At 47.8% G+C, this 19,832-nt stretch overlaps 1 protein-coding gene across 4 annotated transcripts in view; it reads right to left on the bottom strand.

Annotated features, from left to right (window-relative positions):
- The window catches only part of LOC144767950 (cell adhesion molecule CEACAM5-like), a 400,000-nt gene extending 391,708 nt beyond the window's left edge, over positions 1-8,292 (bottom strand). For all 4 annotated transcript variants that reach the window (XR_013598392.1, XR_013598393.1, XM_078651302.1 and 1 more), the window contains exon 1: positions 7,802-8,292. Coding sequence is in view for 2 of the 4 variants with exons in the window: in XM_078651302.1 (XP_078507428.1) it covers positions 7,802-7,871 (70 nt within the window). In the remaining 2 variants the exon portion in view is untranslated. The remainder of the gene's footprint in view (positions 1-7,801) is intronic.
- Positions 8,293-19,832: the final 11,540 nt, after the last annotated feature.

Genomic DNA, 19,832 nt, shown 5'->3' with positions numbered 1-19,832 from the left:
CACTGCTCGGGACCCTGACAAGGAGGGGTGGGGGGCCAGAGAGAGAGCAGGAGGCAGCACAGAGCACTGCTCGGGACCCTGACAAGGACAGGGGTGGGGGCCTCAGAGAGAGATCAGGAGGCAGCACAGAGCACTGCTCGGTACCCTGACGAGGACGGGGGGGGGGGCCCAGAGAGAGAGCAGGAGGCAGCACAGAGCACTGCTCAGGACCCTGACAAGGACGGGGGTGGGGGCCAGAGACAGAGCAGGAGGCAGCACAGAGCACTGCTCGGTACCCTGACGAGGACGGGGGGGCCAGAGACAGAGCAGGAGGCAGCACAGAGCACTGCTCGGGACCCTGACAAGGAGGGGTGGGGGGCCAGAGAGAGAGCAGGAGGCAGCACAGAGCACTGCTCGGTACCCTGACGAGAACGGGGGGGGGGCAGAGAGCAGGAGGCAGCACAGAGCACTGCTCGGGACCCTGACAAGGACGGGGGTGGGGGGTGGGGGGCCCAGAGAGAGAGCAGGAGGCAGCACACAGCACTGCTCAGGAACCTGATAAGGGTGGGAGTGGGGGCCCCCAGAGAGAGCATTCTCCAGGGCAAAGCTCACATGAGAAGGGGTGAGGAAGCAAAATGGTGCCCTCAGGTAAGCACTCTTGTTAGAAGCACCATGGTGGCGTCCGCAGGGGGGGTCAGGGGGGGCCGAGAAGGGTGCAAGGCAGAGGGGAGAAGGGTGCAAGGTAGAGAAGGGTGCAAGGTAGAGAAGGGTGCAAGGCGGAGGGGAGAAGGGTGCAAGGCAGAGTGGAGAAGGGTGCAAGGCAAAGGGGAGAAGAGCGCAAGGGGGATGGTGATGAAGTAAAAAATGTGCCCCCCAGAAACATTTCTGCGGACGCCCATGAGAGAGTGGAGTGAGAGAGAGAGAGAGAGAGTGGAGTGAGAGAGAGAGAGATTGGAGAGAGGGAGAGTGGAGAGAGAGAGAGAGAGTGGAGAGAGAGAGAGAGAGAGTGGAGTGAGAGAGAGAGAGATTGGAGAGAGAGAGAGAGTGGAATGAGAGAGAGAGTGGAGTGAGAGAGAGAGAAAGAGTGGCGTTAGAGAGAGAGTGGAGAGAGAGAGTGGAGTGAGAGAGAGAGAGGAGAGAGAGTGGAGAGAGAGAGAGTGGAGAGAGACAGTGGTGAGAGAGAGTGGAGAGAGAGAGAGAGTGGAGAGAGAGTGGAGAGAGAGAGAGTGGAGAGAGAGAGAGTGGAGAGAGTGGAGAGAGAGAGAGAGAGTGGAGAGAGAGAGAGTGAATAGAGAGAGAGAGAGAGAGAGAGAGAGAGAGGAGAGTGGAGAGAGAGAGAGTGGAGAGTGGAGCAGAGGAGAGAGAGTGGAGAGTGGAGTGGAGAGGAGAGAGAGGGAGTGGAGAGGGAGAGAGAGAGTGTGAGAGAGAGAGAGAGAGAGTGAGGAGAGAGAGAGAGATTGAGAGAGAGAGGGAGAGAGAGATGGAGTGAGAGGAGAAGGGAGAGGGAGTGAGAGAGAGAGGAGAGAGTGAGAGAGAGAGTGGAAAAAGTGAGAGAGAGAGTGGAGTGAGAGAGAGAGAGGAGAGGAGAGAGAGAGAGTGGAGAGAGAGAGAGTGGAGAGAGGAGTGGTGAGAGGAGAGAGAGAAGAGTGGAGAGAGGGGAGAGAGAGTGGAGAGAGAGGTAGAGTGGAGTGAGAGAGAGAGAGAGTGGGAGAGAGAGAGAGAGTGGAGTGAGGAGAGAGAGAGAGTGATAGAGAGAGAGAGAGAGGAGAGAGGGGAGAGTGAGAGGAGAGAGTGGAGTGGGAGAGGAGTGGAGAGTGGAGTGGAGGAGGAGAGAGAGTGGAGAGTGGAGAGAGAGAGTGGTGGAGTGGAGGAGGAGGAGAGTGGAGAGGAGTGGAGAGAGAGAGAGTGGAGTGGGAGGGAAGAGAGGGAGGAGGAGAGTGGGAGGGAGAGGAGAGAGAGTGGGAGAGGAGAGAGTGGAGAGTGGAGAGGAGAGAGAGAGGTGGGGAAGCTGTTTGGGTTGAAGATACCGTGCTTGGTTACAGTAGCCTTGCTCCTCAAATGCTGTTGCTGTTTGCCATCTCTCTAGGACACTCAGCTTGAAAACACTCGACTTGCTAGCTGCAATGCTACATCCGCTATGCTTTGGCTCTAGACATGTTGATCCCTCGCAGACTGTGCTGACTCTGCCCCTCCTGATTCTGAAACTGACCAACGCAGTCACCACGCAGTCTCTTCTCTCTGTCTTATGATGTCTGCCCTGCCACAATTTACTTCAGACCCTCACACCCCCTCACACCCCTCACCCTGACAGCCCCTCACCCTCACCCCCACACCCTCACATCCTCACCCTCACACCCCCTCACCCTCACTTCCCCTCATCTTCACCCTCACACACCCTCACCCTCATACACCCTCATACGCCCTCACCCACCCCCACCCTCACACACCCTCTCACCCTCACACACCCTCTCACCCTCACACACCATCTCACCCTCACACACCCCCTCACCCTCACACACCCCCTCCCCCTCACACACCCCCTCACCCTCACACACAGCCTCACCCATATCCCCTCTCACCCTCACACACCCTCACACACCCTCACTCACTCTCACACACCCATACCCTCACAACCCTCTCACCCTCACCCACCTTCACAGTCCCTCATCCTCACAACCCTCTCACCCTCAATCACCCTCACACCCCTCTCATCCTCACTCACCCTCACACTCCCACACACCCTCACCCTCACCCCCTTACCTCTTCAACCTCACACACCTCCTCACCCTCACATCCCCTCATCCTCACCCTCACACACCTCTCACCCTTACCCACCCTCTCACCCTCACACACCCTTTCACCCTCACACACCCTTTCACCCTCACACACCCTCTCACACACCCTCTCACCCACCCTCACCCTCACACCCCCTCACCCCCTCACACCCAACACACCCACACACCCCCTCACCCTCACACCCACACCCTCACACACCCCTTGACACCCGCACATCCCCTCTCCCTCATATCCCCTCACCCTCAGAACCCCCTCACACACCCTCACCCTCACACACCTCACCCTCACACACCCTCACCCTCACACCCCCTCACCCTCACCCACCCTCTCACCACCAGACCCCCTCACCCTCACACACCCTCACACCCTCTCACCCTCACATCCCCACACCCTCACACACCCTCTCACCCTCACACACCCTCTCACTCTCACACACTTTCACCCTCACACACCCTCTCACCCTCCCTCACATACCCCCTCACCCTCACCCCCCCTCACCCTCACACACCCCCTCACCCTCACACTCACCCTCACACACACCCTCACACAAACCCTCACCCCCATCACCCTCACACCCCCTCACACCCCCACCCTCACACACACCCTCACACCCCATCACCCTTACAACCCCTCGCCCTCACCCCGTCACCCTCACCCTCCCTCACCCTCCCTCACCCTCACACCCTCATAAACCCTCACTCTCACAACCCCTCACCCTCACCCCCATCACCCTCACCCCCGTCACCCTCACCCTCCCTCACACCCCACCCTCACAACCCCACACCCTCCCCCTCACAACCCCTCACCCTCACCATCACTCACCCTCTCACCCACCCTCTCACCCTTACCCACCCTCTCACCCCCACACACCCTTTCACCCTCACACACACTTTCACCCTCACACACCCTCTCACACACCCTCTCATCCACCCTCACCCTCACACCCCCTCACCCTCACACCCCCTCACCCTCACCCCCTCACACCCCTCACACCCCCTCACCCTCACACCACCTCACCCTCACACCCACACCTCACACACCCCTTGACACCCACTCACCCACACATCCCCTCTCCCTCATATCCCCTCACCCTCAGAACCCCTCACCCTCACACACCCTCACACCCCTCACACACCCTCACCCTCACCCACCCTCTCACCATCACACCCCCTCACCCTCACACCCTCTCACCCTCACACCCCCACACCCTCACACACCCTCTCACCCTCACACACTCAATCACCCTCACACACTTTCACCTTCACACACCCTCTCACCCTCCCTCACATACCCCCTCACCCTCACACACACCCTCACCCTCACACCTCCCCTCACCCTCATAACCTCACCCCCCCCCACACCCCCACCCTCACACACACCCTCACCCTCACCCCCTCTCACCCTTACAACCCCTCACCCTCACCCCCATTACCCTCACCCCGTCACCATCACCCTCCCTCACCCTCACAAACCCTCACCCTCACAACCCCTCACCCTCACCCCCGTCACCCTCACCCTCGTCACCCTCACCCTGCCTCACACCCACACACTCACAACCCCACATCCTCCCCCTCACACCCCTTCACCTTCACCCCCACACCCTTCACCCCCACACACCCTCACACCCTCCCCCTCAGACCCTCACTCCCCCTCACTCTCCTTCACCCTCACTCCACTCCACTTCACCCTCACTGTCCTTTCCCCCACACCCCCTCACCCCCCTCACCCTCACCCCCTCACCCTCACTCACCCTCACCCTCACACACCCTCACCCTCACACACCCTCACACCCCCTCACCCTCACAACTCTCCCACACCCCCTCACCCTCACACCCCCTCATTCTCACAACCTCTCACCCTCTCACAATATTTCAAGCTTTATTACAAATGTCACAAAAAGATGTTAATATTTCACTTCTGTTCTTGGATTTTCGTCACAATAAAATACACTGAAGATAATCTTCAGTAAAGTTATTTACAAAAGTTTAAGCTATTGCCATTATAAATTACAATAACTTTTATTTAAGTATTAATTATTTAAAAAAAATTAAAAGCCATTGTTATTTGCAATATCAATACATACAAGTCACGTAAATACAAAACATGTTGCATTACAAATGCTATAGGTGTCACATTTGCGAAAGTTATAACAATTGCCATTGTAAATGACAAAGCTATTAATTTAGCTATTTTCAAAAACAACACATAAATATAAAAAAAATGTCCTTTACAAGACCAGTAGCTCAAACTTTCCTAATGCGAGACCTATTGCATTGCAAATGATTGTTTTAATTATCGCGCGCCATACCCGCTTTCACTTTCATAGAAGCATGCACGCTGTCCCAGACTCGCCGGATGCCTCGTCTTCCCGACCCCTCTACAAACGGCGTCTTGGAGGACAGAGGTCGCCAATGGCAAGGTAACTGGCACGGGAACATGTAAATGCCTTTTAAATGCAGCGTTTGCGCTTGAAAAAGCGTTTCTTCACCTTGTAGTTTCTAAGTTGGTTTCCACTGTCGTTTCTTTTAGTTCCGCTCACGAAATTGCCTCTTTGTCCGCAGAAATTGCTCCTTAGTCTGCAGTTTTACCGCGGTCAGTATGTTCGCCCGCCGATGCAGTAGGCCCGCATGTAGGAGGGCTAGTCACAAGTGTGTATAAGCATACATACAAGAGAGCTCCTACAGCCCAGTTTTTGTGAATTGTTCCTAAAATGTCTAAAATGGAAATGAAATTGAAATATCTATATGCTGTTCGTACAATTTAAAAGGATTGGGCCCTCTTGCACTTTTACTAATAGGGTACTTGCCTATTCAGAAAGGCATGCACGAGAACATAAGCGTCTCCCTGTCTGTACTACAGTGCCCCCTGTGCTCATACATAATTTTGCAAATCGGTCTGGACGCAGACACAAGCCTCCTGTTGTGCACTTAGCGCCTAACCCTTCAACTTTTTTTTAAGCACTCTTTATTTAGTCGATAAGGGAAGCAAGCATTGGAAGCTAAAGGGGTTTGACCAGTTTGCCTAAAATCACAGTGGCTGTCCAAGTTTGCTTTCTACACTTTGACTGGAGTATTTCAGAAAATGTAATTATGGCGTTGCTTAGAAACAAACTTCTAGTGGTGTGTGTGTGTGTGGGGGGGGGGGGGGGGTAGAGAGAGCGAGAGAGAGTGTTGAAATGTTAGAATTCTTCTTCTGGGGGCAGGCCACCTCCACTCGTGTGAAACAGCTCAAGGTTTTCGGCGCCAGCTGACGCATCATAAGCATCGTCACAATGTACATAAACTACTTCCAATGTTATGCACTTCCCAGCATATGGGTCCCGCCATCTCAGCACCCTTCACCCTTCTTTCCTTGACGTACTTCCCCCACTCCTATGAGTTATTCACTATTCTCATACCTACTGGAATAGATATTTCTAAATTGTTACTTTCCCTCCATGTATTGTACAAGCTTTTAACATTTTATAGTACATGGTAGTTCATGAACCTGCAAACTAACACCTTTTTTTTAGAATAGGGCTTACATTATAGCTAAATGTTTGTCACATCTGCATACTGTGTACAGCAATTACTACCTCACCTGGTGCCAATAATACCATACTTTACAAATACTTTTCGCCTTCAATCGATGCTAAAACCGAGTCGATCATCAAATACATTTAGCTTAGTCACCTAGAGCATTAACCAACTCAGCTACTTTATCATCACAAATCAAGTGCTGTCTGATTTATACATAATTTTTGTAACCCAATGACAGGATCATACAAATATTTCTGATATCATTATTTTCCTCAGAAATCAAGTTTTTTTTGGGCAGAGGCACCATGAAGAAAATGTGCACGTTCAGACATTAAGATTTCACAAACGTCTATTAATATGTTCAGTATATTGTTTTTCACACACATGTGGATTCCCAGAATGATAATATTAAACAAGCATTGACATAGCCAATAGGTCTCACCTTTGGGACCTTATAAGTGTTTAGCCACGCAACAGTTGATGTTGTTGCACCAAGGATATTGTGCTGCATAAGTAAATACTTATAAGGTCCCAAAGGCGAAACCTATTGGCTATGCCAATGCTTGTTTAATAAGCCATTTGAAAATGTACTTGTTTTTATATTTTTTAAATTGTAAATTGGCAATGTTTTTACTTTTTGTATACTTTGATGGTTTTGCACAAATAGCCGAATAAAGGTATTTGACTTGACTTGAGTGTTTATGAGCAGGAAGGTGTCCTTTCCTGCACGTAAAGAGGAAAGGACCACTTAGAAGTAACAAATAGCCATTATGAATTGTTTAAGGGACACCTCGTACATAAACAATCATTCCCTGAAACACAGGCACACTTGTACCTAGTGCAAGGGTGCCTGCGTTGGCACTAGGCAGCTACTTTTACCACCAGCTGAAGGGACAATACAGGGGGTGCACCATATTCTTGTTTTGGAAAGGTGAGAAAGTGACGCCCCAAACTGTGGCACACATATGTGCTCAGACATTTCCTTGTATATATGCTCCTATATCCTTCTACATTACACAGTACAAATATTTCCGAGAAGGCAAAACTCTGGAATGCTACTATCCATTCAGGCTGTGGATACCCTCCTCCCAGGAGACAAGCTGTGCTCAACAAATCCACCTTACATTAAATTACATTGATGTGTTAATAAAGAGGTCAGGGGGATGTGCTATTTATTCCATAATTCTTAACGGAGGTTAACGCACATAGTTGAAACTTTCTATAGTTTTTATTGCTGTTGACAGATAAACTGAAACAATACAAAACGCATTTCTATTTTGGATTAATTGTGTACAACAACAGAATTAGGCAGTCAAGGTTTTGTAGCGGAAGGACATATTTATTTCTTGATCCAGCCTGCATTATGTGTCTGACGGATGAATTATTATTAAATTAAGATTCACTTCCTGCTGTGTATCCCCATCTTATAAGAAGGGCTGTTTTTTCAAGTTTCTTACTTAGAGCCCATAGGGAGTGAGTCCAAAGGGTGGTCTCTGAGGGTTTCTTACCTATGAGGGTGAGGGTCTTCAGGGAGTGAGTCCAGAGGTTGCTCGTCCGCCGGGCTCTGTTGTCATTCATCCTTGCAAAGTCTCACCCAGGGAGCTTGGAGTCGGACAAGATCCTCTGTATCTGGATGTGTGGGTCTTTAATCCTGGGGGCTTCTGTTGATGTCCGTCCGGCTGCTGCGACCCCTGCACTGCCAGACCCTCCTGCTGGACTGCGATCTCTGCTGCCCCCTGTGCCACCGTGAGCTTCGGAGCGCTTTGCTGGTCCTGGGAGAGCCCTGTCCCGGCTGCAGGGGTCCGGCTCCTCACTGCCTCCCTGTGCCCCCCTCGGCCCCCCGGCGCCCCGCTGCTCCTGGGGTGTGATTCTCCTGTGGCCTCTCTTCCCCTCAGCGCCTCTCTGTCCTCCGTGGCACCCTGCGCTCCTCCGCCTGTGGGTAGGGCTCCACTGCTCCTCTCTGCTCTCAGAGCCTCTCCGAGCCCCTCCCTCTGGCACTGATGTTTCAGCTGGGCACTCCCCTTACTGATGCCAACCGATCAGGGGAGGGGCCAACGCCTGTACAACACATGCATTCGGGCACCGTGTCATACCCTCTCTTTCTACTATTTCTACATTACAATACAGCCAGAATGTTTTATGAATCCCGCAGACTGCTCGAGTTTCTACTGTTCGTTCAAAAACAAGCCCTTTCCTTGTTTCTTGTCTTTCAAAGATAACATTTGAAGTGCACATCTAAACACCTACACCTTATTTGTAATGATTCAATTCCCTAAATAATACTCGCTCTCCCCAAATTTGATATTTGGATGGTTGACAAAGCCAGCATTTTCATCGACAGTGGGGGAGACACTATCAACATGGAAACGAAGGAGGGAGTTATTTCACTCTTACTTAATTGCTGTAGGCGGGGAGACATTTTCAGCAGCACACACGCAATGTACACCTCTTCACAATTTGGGCATGGAAAGAGATTTTTTTTTACAAACGAAAGGATTCCTCTTGGACATTGGTGATGAAGAACCTAGAAATGTTTATGAAATGTCCCTTAAAATGCATGGGTCACATTTTTGGGCTCATATTAATGTTGCGATGTAGACACATACGTTGTTCTCACACCAGCAACGTAAATCAGAAGGGTCGAACTATATAGCTTCACTAAGGAATATACTAAGAACTTGTGAGTTTGGTTTAACTTTCAGATTCATTAATAAGGGATACATTACTTAATTCTACCGACAACGCAAGAGGGCAACAAAAATAAGTAGCAAAAATCGAATTTAAAAAAGACGAATACCATTACACAAAGTATTTTGAACATGCTTGAGGTTGGCTTTAGGAAGTGTAAAGTGAGGAAATGTTGGTGGACAAAGTTGCGAGGGTAAAGGATGGATACAATTCCTGGAGACAGCCAAGCTTCAAAGAAAGAAAGCAGAGAAGTACGTAAGCATTCATATTCACGTTTAAATGTTATCATTGTGGAAGTACAAATCATGGATCAAATAGATCAGACTTTTTGCCAAATCATCTTTGTGACACAAATATAGCAACAAAGGTCACTATGCTATGGTGAGTAAAGGGCAGGAAGACAAAACAGTTTGTTCAATTGACTCTGTTCAACAGATCAAAGATTTGGTTAAAGGGCTTAATGAGATCATTTTACGAGTTGTTTACTAGGTCTTTACAGTTATGTTAGGTTTGCTTATTAGGTTTTGAGTACATGATTATTCTTAAATAGAATACCAAACAATTAGTACGCTAAATACGTGAAGTACCACACATGAGGATGAAAACATTGAGACAAGAGGTAGAGACTTAAAGAGTAGGGAGTTAAAAAAAAAATCAGAATGGCTTGATTCTTTACGTTTGATGCCCAAAGATGAAAGAAATACCCACATATGTGTTGATGCTTGAGACCTGAACAAGAAAATCTAGGTACATATGCAACCGTACGTAACCTAACATTGCAGAGGAGCTAACATTGATTGCTGCATCTCAGATATTCACTATATTGGGCTTATCCTCTACTCACAACCAAGTGCTTTTAAGTGACGAGTGAATACATCTGACTTTATGTATTACCCTCAGGTTGGCTTCTGCTGGTGTGCATTTTCAGCATGAGATGAAGAAGATGTTGGAGGGTGTATCTCATGAGGCAACTTTTGAAGACGGGTGAAAGATTCATTTGGTCTGCAGAATGTTTCGTGAGAAACAATTGAGTGAAATCCCATATTTGGGGCTTTTGATGTTGGCAGGAGTACCGTTCTCACAACAAAAGCAAGATTGTGTGGTATCAGTGCAGTTTTGCCTTAATAGAGGATGGAGATGAGAAGGTCATAGCCTTTCTTTTCTAGTATTCTCAGAGGATCAGAAGACCATTAGTAAGTAGTAGCGTGAAGCTCTTGCTTGCACATGGGCAATGGAGCATTTCAAGATTTTCCTCTGGAAAAAGCCTTTTATTGTGAGAAGTTATCATAAACTATTAATATATTTAGTTTCAACTAAAGGTTGCGAGACCGCCAAACTGGGGATCAGTAGATGCTTGAAAGGTGTTGGTGAATTCAATTTAGAGGTACTTTGCGTGAAAGGTTCATTGAACAAAGTGTTTGTTGCTTGTTCTAGGCTACCTGTGGAAGGCGGCAATTATGTTAACTCTTAAAACCTAAAAATCAAAATCCTTTGGAAAAGGAAAATTGGAGTAGAACCAAAGAAGCCAATGCAATTTATAGTGTGGCCTGATGAGAAGAGTCTTGGTGGTGTTGAAAAGCAGTTTTAGGTATTCAAGGATGAATTATTTGTTATGGATGGAGATTTGTGTAGGGGGTGAGAGGAAGGTTACACCTAGTAGTGAGAGAGAGAAACTGACATGTTCAGCACATGAAAAACATCTGGGAAAGAACTTGACTAAGGCACGGTTGAGAGAATAGTAATGGTAGCCAGGTATGGACAGGTTGGTGGAGTGTGTCGTTGTAGATTGTTTAACTAGTGCTCAGGCAGAAAAGAGTAACATAAGGCAATCAACACATTGAACCTGTAGAAGTACAGGATGTATAATTGGGGACATTGTGGTATCTTTTGATTTGTTGATGCCCTGTGAGAGATATGTTGTAATTTTAGTGGACTATACTACAAAATTGGTCACATCGAAGTGTCTCAGTATGATCACTTCCAGGACTATGATTGAATTTTTAAAAGAGGTATTTTCCTGGGAAGGAATTCCTGAAATCCTTGTGACAGACAGTGGCCGCTCCTCCGCTAAGGCAGAGGAGCATCGTCCCACTTCTTTTGAGCAGTGAACATTTTTAAAACAAAATGATAATAACAAATGTTATTATCATTTTACTTTTCCTCCCTTACTTCCTGCAGCAGAGCTCAGGGCGGGACCGTCCATTCAGTACATCAACATGGCCACAGGAAGGAGGAAGAGTGGTGGCACTGCTTCAAGTGTGCATGAAAGTTTCAGCAGTGAAAGGCCAGCCAAACACTCATGCGCACTTCGATCTCTCTAGCAGAGCTTTGCTTTCTAGTTGGATGGAAAACAAGCAGTCGGTCATAGGCCCTTTGTGAGCGCCTATTTAGGGCACTCACACCAGCATCTAACTAGGTTGCTCACCCCAATCACGACGCTACTCTCATGCTGGGTAATACTAGTATGAGAGCAACATTTGGATCAGTGTAGGGAACCCTGTGGCATGCCGGGACGTGAGGAGCCGAGGCCAGAAGAGCACTGATGCTTCAGAATGCAGGTAAGCATTTTTTAAATTCATTTTGCCCTGCCCTACCTACTCCCCTACACCGCCCCCATTCGCTGCCCTCCGCCCTGCATCACCACTTAAATGCCATAGCAGGCTCCACTGGTGACAGACAATGGTCTTCAGATCTCATCACAAGAGATTTGTGTTTTGAATGGGTTACAAGGGCGGACTGCCGTTGCGGGCACCGGGCAATCCCCCAGTCGGCCACAAGGGTGGGGGCCGGTTTTGGGCCCCTGGGGGCCGTGTTTGTTACAGGTCTGTTTTTGCAGCATAGCTGCAAAATCGGCCCTGTAACAAGATCCTCCGAAAACCGGCCCCGGCAAAGAGCTCGGCTGCACCCCCAACCACCCTGGGGGGCCGGCCAAGCACTTTGCCAGGGCTGGTTTTGGTTCCCAGCCCGGCCATGATTGGTTACATATTGTTCAAAAGTGCACTGCACTTTACCATCTTCAAGCTAATAGCCTGGCAGAACCTACAAACAAAATGGAAAAGAGTTGTATTCAAAGAGCATTACCTTGTAGATTGCCTCTTACTGATAAGTTTCTGGAAGCTTTGTGGGTGCATGTAACCATTCTTATCATAGTGACAGGAATTTTCCCTTTTGAGAATTCGACGCCAAAAAAGCAGGAAGAAGTTAGAAAGCTTGCACTGTTTCTTCTTCAGGTGCAACGGTTCCATGAAGAAGAGTGTTTCCAATGATGCTGCCCTATCTTCAAAAAATTTACAGAGGATATTTTGAATACACTTCCATAACATGTATGGGCTAGTCAGAAGGTTTTGATGGTCCCAGGAAAAACACTAATGACGTAGTCCTGACCCAGAGACTTTCAGCTTGATCAAAATATGTGGCTTTGAGCAATTAATTACTTTTCTTCCGTCTGCCTCCTTTTCTACGATCTTCACATTTGAGAGAAACATCAAATAATTCAGTTCAGGATGTTCACTGTGCAGAAAACCTCTCTCATAGGTCCTTATGTTGCTTCACCAATAAGCACAGAAATGGAAAGAATGTGATACTCATCCAGTATCAGAACTGCACAATGTCTAATCAGGAAACATGGTTTCAATCAATAAATCAATCAGGGGGTTTGTAGAGTGCACTACTCTTCCATGTGGGTCTCAAGGCGCTGGTGGAGGGGTGGGTGGCAGCTCAGTTGGGATCAATCGAAGAGTCATGTCTTGAGCTCCATTCTGAATTCTGGGGTTTTAATCCTGGCTTCCAAACTTGGTCAAACAGTGTGACCTTAGGCAATAACTTTTCGTCCCGGTGCCACCTTTTCTATGATCATTGCATCTGAGAGCACCTTCAATTAATTCACTTGAATCCCAATTTCTCGTGTGTATGGTTTAATAGGCCCTAATAATTTTCTATAGGAGAATCTAAACAACTGACATCCCTCTTGAGTCATTAATAAAACTGTCACGGTGGAAATGGTGAAGTTCACTAATTCTAATAAAGGCCACTTAGTATAGTGATATAATCTAAGGTGGTAAGTCAATCAATCCAAAATACACATTTTTCTAAAAGTTCACACCTCAGCCATGAATAAGTGACAGTCAGCGACACTTGCAGCAGGTTAGAAGGTCACTAGGTATGTGAGTCTTCTTCACCATATATATGTTCCTGAATGTATGTCAATACCATAAGAGGGTTGGCTGTTTCTTACAAATGTTTTCTACTTCTTGTATATGTATAGAAATTGTACAACAGTCCTTCAATACCTCTCACTTTAGTGTATTAGCTACCTGTGTAGTACCCGTCATGTATATGTGAGGGAATCATGTTATGTTCCTTCTATAACTGCCACATTTCCTTAGCTAAATCTCTCTGTTAGAGTATGTTGTGCTTCTGCTATCCATGTTGTGAAGCTACACAAAAGAAAACATTCACATTGTCAATGCTTGTTTTAATGCATGATGTGAGAAAATGTGTGAACCCTCACAAAAAAGTAGCAGAGTTTTCTTTTGAATTTGGGTGTGAAACAAGCATTTCTTTTTTTAAGATGGAGGAGGCAACTTTATAATATTTTAAAACATAGCTGACAAGTGGCCAAATCTGGGATTTTAACTAATAGGCAATAGAGGCCCCTTTATTAGAGTGGAGGAGCGCAGTCCCTTCCACCACTCTCAAATAATATGACGTTTTCTTATTGTTTTATTTTAATCCCTTGGATACACCCCAGGACACCCTTGGGGGGCGGGTCCAAGGGATGACACTGCTGGTGTGGGAGTGGTGGGCACCCCCTTTACTGCACATGAGTTATTTGATCGGCCATCTCAGGCCGTTCACCCTCATGCAAAGTAAAGCTCCCCCCAGCCACAGGCACAGGCTCCCAGTCTGGCTGGGAGCGCAAGGTGTAGGAGCTCAGGGCAATACCTATGCTACTTTCATGCAGCGTCCGGATTGGCGGCAGTGCAGGCTGGTTTGGTGTGTGGGCCCTAGGCCCACATGCTAACATGAAGTGACACAGACACTGCAGGCATGCCACAAGAACGTGCACCCGGGCCCTTTTATTAGCAGGCTCACGTCACTCGTGACACCTGTGAGGGACGCATGTGGGGGTGCCAGTGTGCCCACTCCCATAGAGGAGTGACTATAAATTCCATGCCTGTCAAGACACTAGAACGTGTCTCGAAGGACACAACAAGAGCGCGATGCGATGATAACGGAGACGTGGAGGTAAATTGTTGTTCCCGATCCCCTCAAACCCCCCTCTCCTCCCTACCTCCCTCCTCCGGCCCGCCTCGCCACTTTGGAAGGGGCACGGGTGCTACTGCCAATAGCACTTTTTATGCTGGAGTTTTGAGGGCAGAATGTAATGATTAAAATAAAAATTACAAGCCCTGCAATGCAACCAGCTGTTGTTGAAAAAATAAGACGTGAGAATGGTGTTCTTGGAAAGCGGAGAGTTATGAAATGTGAAATAAAAGTTTGCTTTTTGGCGTTCTTACTTTTTTCTTCTAAGCAATGAAGGATTAAGCAGCTCAGTGGGTGACAGGGCAGAAAGGCCTTTCAGATACATTTGAGCCTCTAAGTGTTAATGGGCTAACAGAGACAGTCTTTGGAAAATCTTTAATCTGTGTCTGCAATGGGCATCATTTACCAAAATGTTTGCTGTGCTTGAAATGTTCGAGAACAGGGCCTGTCGGCGAGGTTTGGTCGGTGCAGTGATGAGACATAGCTTTGGCGCCCTCTGGTGGTGCTCGAAGGTACTTCAGAGGTGTTTTCACATTTTCACTTCATGGTGTAACCTCAAGACTGCACGAGCATGGCTGCCAAGGTTTCAGCTCGCTTATGAGTGACATTTTCATTTTTTCAGTGTACTTATGAGTGACATTCAACAACTATGAGTGACACTTTATCACGAGCAAAATAAAGCAATGAAGACCAGGGAAACATATAAATAGCAGAATATACACCCATTTGTGCAACCAAAAACTCTTACTTTACTGTACCAGTCGGTAGAAAATTAGAAAAAGAAAATCACAAAAAGTCAGTATTTTCTTCCTCATTAGTTCTTACTACATGCAGGTAAACGTGCTTTAGAGCTTCGTGTAATCATACCTGACTCATACGTAAAAATAAACAAAAACTGAAAAGTCATGTTAAAAGTGAATACAAATGGCTTTGTGTACATCAACAAATGTTGATATCTGGTATATTTTTTCAATGCTCGCAATCCTTCCTACCTTGAAAAGTGAGAACCCGACCGACCTGAGAGGAACCAGCAGCTGCATTCTGGCTTCGAGCACCGTAGATGGAGAAGCACTGGTGGAGGGCCGTTCTCAAGACTTTCCTTTCTGCCTGGGCTGAGTCCTGACCCGCACCGAACTAGAGGGGCCCCGGACACTGTGGCAGGGCCTACTCAGTGCATCCATTACAACAAAGAAACCCAAACAGTGAGCACAGCTGGAACACGCTCAGCACAGTGATGATGACGCTTTATAATAGCTTTAAAATAATTTTAAGCACATGCATTGCGCATTTTAATATTAGAGTGATTTTGTCTGTTAAGGAAGACAAAATAAGCCACATTTAGAAATTAAATACCAAACTGGACGTTGTAGACTCTCGGCGAATGGTGCAGCCATGCAATCTTGTATTTCATAAAAACAAACCCCAATTTTATAACAGTGAATGTTGATCACAACTCTACACCTAATACCGGCGCTGACAGCAGAGCACCATTTTGTGAAATGCGCATTCTAGCAGGTGTGAAGTTGAACTCAGCAATAGTTTCGAGGCTTCCACTAGATCTGTTCCCCTTAGCAACCGACGAATAACTTACGATCTGGCATATGCCTGCGTTGTGAGTTATTACAGTGTAGCTGGTAATGCTCTGGTAACACAGGACGTCATCGCACAGTTTCTTCCTGCCACTTGATCTAGTGTCAGCCGAGGCTGTGTGGAGATGTTTGGAATCGGGCTGTATCCGAACATCTATTGGATAGAGCTCCTCCGCGAATGTTGATAATGGGGCCCTTGCTATGAGGCCATTCTCTGCAGCCTGTCACGTCGTCATTCCCAGGGCCAGAGTTAAGTGCAAGTAAAAATCTGTGACCTACGGAAATGCGTGACTTTGCATTTCAGCGCGGTGATGCGGACCACCACACTGAAATGCGATACAGTCACGCCTGATGCGTGATACTTGGCAGGACTGCACGAGTTGTCTCGCAACTCCGCCCGCCAGTTCCACCATGAATGCCCTCCTCACTGTCCCTTAAGCAGTAAGCTTGACTGCTTGGTTTTCAAAGGAAGCTGTGACTGTATTCAGGGGCGCAACTATACCCAAACTTTTTTTTTGGGGGGGGGGGAGCAGCTAACACTCCCAGCCAGTGCTGGCCCTAGCCCCGGTCACACAGATGCAACATTTTTTTTTGTGCCCCCTCCCCATTTCCTCCTTTTCCATGAATTCCCTCAGTACCACTCATCAACAATGCACCTCATCTCTCTAAAGCTCATTTCTGACAAACATTTAATTGTTTTTTATAGCGCTACTCATAGTACACTCACACTCATTTCTGTGATCTTCATGGTACACCTTCTTTATAGCAGGCACATTCATCCTCTGCACTGTGTGGATGGCAGGAGTGCCCATGTGAGTGCACGGTGAGCGATGCAAGTGTGAGAGTAGGTAAGAGGAGTGACTGCGGGGTGAGTGAGGTGACCATATGGTGCGGATGTAAGTACAGAGTGGTACGTATAAATGCATGGTTAGTGATGAGTTTGTTTTAGTGAGATTGCTGATTGATCAGTGAGGGGGCAGGTGGGTGACGTGTCACATGAGTGCAGGGTGAGTAGTGTGCTCTTGTGACTGCAGGGTGAGGTACAGGGTGAACAGCACAAGTGTATTATGAGCACAGAGTGATCGCTGTGAGTGCAGGGAGAGCGGGTGAATGGTGTGAGTGCATGGTGATCAGTGTGAGTGCATTCTGATCGCTGTGAGTGCAGGGTAAGCGTGAAAGTGAAGGGCGAGAATGAGGAGTGTGTTGTCTGAATGCAGGGTGCATTCCTAGACACTTGACGTAGCTCCGCATGCAATTGACTGCGGCATAGAGTTTCAGATACAAGTTAAACTATTGCTATTATGCAGGGCTTTAAGTGGGATGAAAAAACTGGGGAGTGTAGGAAGCTGTGTTTCTGTTGCAGTAACCCCAACCCCACTTTTTGCTAGATTTCTAATGCACTTTGACTTGATGTGCCATGGTCCCTGCCATTCAGGGGCCCAGGACCTGTGTTCTTCCCCAAAGCTGTACCTTTGCACCACTAATTGACATCTCTCTGGCCACTTGTAAGTCCCTTGTAAAAGGTACCATAGGTACCCAGGGCACTATGACCAGGGAAGACCTCTAAGGGCTGCAGCACCTATTGTGCCACCGTTAGAGGCCCTGGACCTTTACACACACACACACACACACACACACTGTCTTTGCAGGCTGCGTGTTTTGTTGTAGAGAAAAATGAAGAGTCAACATGGCACACATCCCTGTGTGAAATGCCTGCAACCCAGAGCCTATGGTATAGGTAAGACGCCCCTCTAGCTGGGTGCACAATACCACTGATGAGGGCACAGAACCCCTACAGTGTCTAAGTCCATTTTAAGACACTGTAAGTGCAGTAAAGCCATAGAGAGTATATGGTCAGGGAGTTTGTCATTACAAACTCCACAGCACCGTAATGGCATTACTGAATTCTGGGAAGTATGGTAGCAAACCTCTCAGCATAATAAACCCACACTGATGCTAGTGTGGGATTTAATATACAATGCACTCAGAAGGCATCTTACAGATGCCCCTGAAAAATGATCAGCCTCTGGTGGGTTCCCTGACTGGTACACACCAGCTGCCACCACAAGACAAGTTTCTGGATCCCCGGGGTGGGAGCCTACGCTCCCTGAGCTCTGAAACAAAGCCGTTCCTGAGCAGAGGAGGTCACACCTCCCCCAGGTCAGGAAGAGCCATCTGTGGCAGGGGAGCTTCAAAGACTTTGCAGCCTTTGTAATGCGACCCCCACAGCCTCTCCAATCAGGAGCAGGCCCCTTTCCTGTCTCCCCTCCTTTTCGGCAGGAACACAGGCGGAAAAATTTAGCACACTCCAGAGGGTGTGCCCACCTCTGCCAATCCCACTCCTCAGGTGGGATAGGCAAGACCCACTCTGCAGTGCTCGCGATCTTGCAGATGGCAGGCACTCTCCAATCAGGATTAGGGATTGTGCCCAAACCCCACGTAGGGTGAACACACCAAGGATGCAGACATCCTAAGGTCAGTAGCCCATTGGCTACTGATCTCGACACCCCTAAAACATCCTATAAATTCAGTATTTAGGGGGCAGCCCTGAACCAAGAAGACAGATTCCCACAATTTAATAAGAAGAAAGACAAAAGAAGACGCCCAGCAGAGGAGACTGCAGAGAAGAACTGACTTAGCCTTTCTGGCCCGTCTGCAGTTTCCAGAGATACTGCGCCAAAAATCGCCTTGTCCTGCAGCCAGTGACCTCCAGAACCCTTGGGAGGACTAACTGCCTTCAACAATGACTGGATCTCCTGTGAACAGCAGCTTTGTTCAAAAGAAACTCCCAACGGCATGAATCAGGGTGGCCCACTGGTCCCAGCAAGGTCCCCCAGTGCTCCAGAGTCTGAGTCCATTGTAGGTTGACCCCTCCAGGACTCCCCGACATCGCTTGCAGCCTCTGCACGGAGACCCCCCAATCGTAAGTGGCCCGGTAAGGTGAAATCCGACTTCAAAAGACACCCCTGCATCCAGCCGCCCTGCGCCCTGGAGAAGAGAACCCAAGGTGCACCTACATCTCAGAGCCCTCCAACTTAATTGCCCAGCTGTTGGTTCCTCCCCAAAGTCTTCCTGGACTGAGCCTGCAGCCAAAAACCTAAACCGGCAATCCCCATTGAAAACAACAGGGCACCCGATGAAAAAACAGCACCCTGCACTCGGATCCCCCTTTGCCCTGACCCTAACACCAGGAGCTTTGCACCAACAACCCTGTGGCCTGCTTGTGAGCAGCCATCCACCGGAGACCCCTACCCCCCATTGGATAACATTGGGTCTCAGCACTCTGCACCCAGCCGCCCTAGTGGCCTCCCATAGGATTGCATTGACTGCTTTTCCTTGAAAATTCTTTTAAGTATGGAGTTGGTTTGCATGAAACATTGAAAAACTGCATGAAAAACCCAAATGACTTACCTTTTATCTAGGAAATGTCTCTGTGTGATATCTAGGCATATCACACTGATTAGCAAAAGTAACTTAAAAAGTAATCTAAAAAGTAATGTGCACGGTAATCTGTAAAAAACTGAAAAATAATTTTTAACTGTTTACTCACCTGTAAATCAACCAACAGCATTTGAACCTGCATTCAACTGTAAATCACTGCATTATTTCACTTACCTGCACCAGGTCTGGCTTGGTTTTAGAAATAAAATAACTAATTATTTTTATACAAACAAATTTGTCTGAGTTCAGTCTTTGTGTGGATGCAATCATTTCTTGCCTGAGTGTGTACAATGAAAGCTTAACACTACCCTGTGATAAAGCCTTACTTCTCGCCCACACTTCCACAAATAGAGTAAGGTGCATCTACTTTTACCTCTGCCTACCTTTGGGGATTCAATGGACTCTGTGCACACTATTCCTCATTTTGGTATATTATATACAGAGCCAGCTTCCTACAGGGCGTCTCTAAAAGTGACAATATAATTAAGGGCGTGGCTTAAAACATGCATGCAAAAAATCTGTGAAAAGAATAATGCGCTGTCCGACTGTTATTTTG

This window comes from Lissotriton helveticus, chromosome 7, assembly GCF_964261635.1.
Source record: "Lissotriton helveticus chromosome 7, aLisHel1.1, whole genome shotgun sequence".
Lineage (NCBI taxonomy): Eukaryota > Metazoa > Chordata > Amphibia > Caudata > Salamandridae > Lissotriton > Lissotriton helveticus.
Note: the sequence above shows the minus strand (reverse complement) of the source record. Positions and strands in the feature narration are given on the sequence as shown.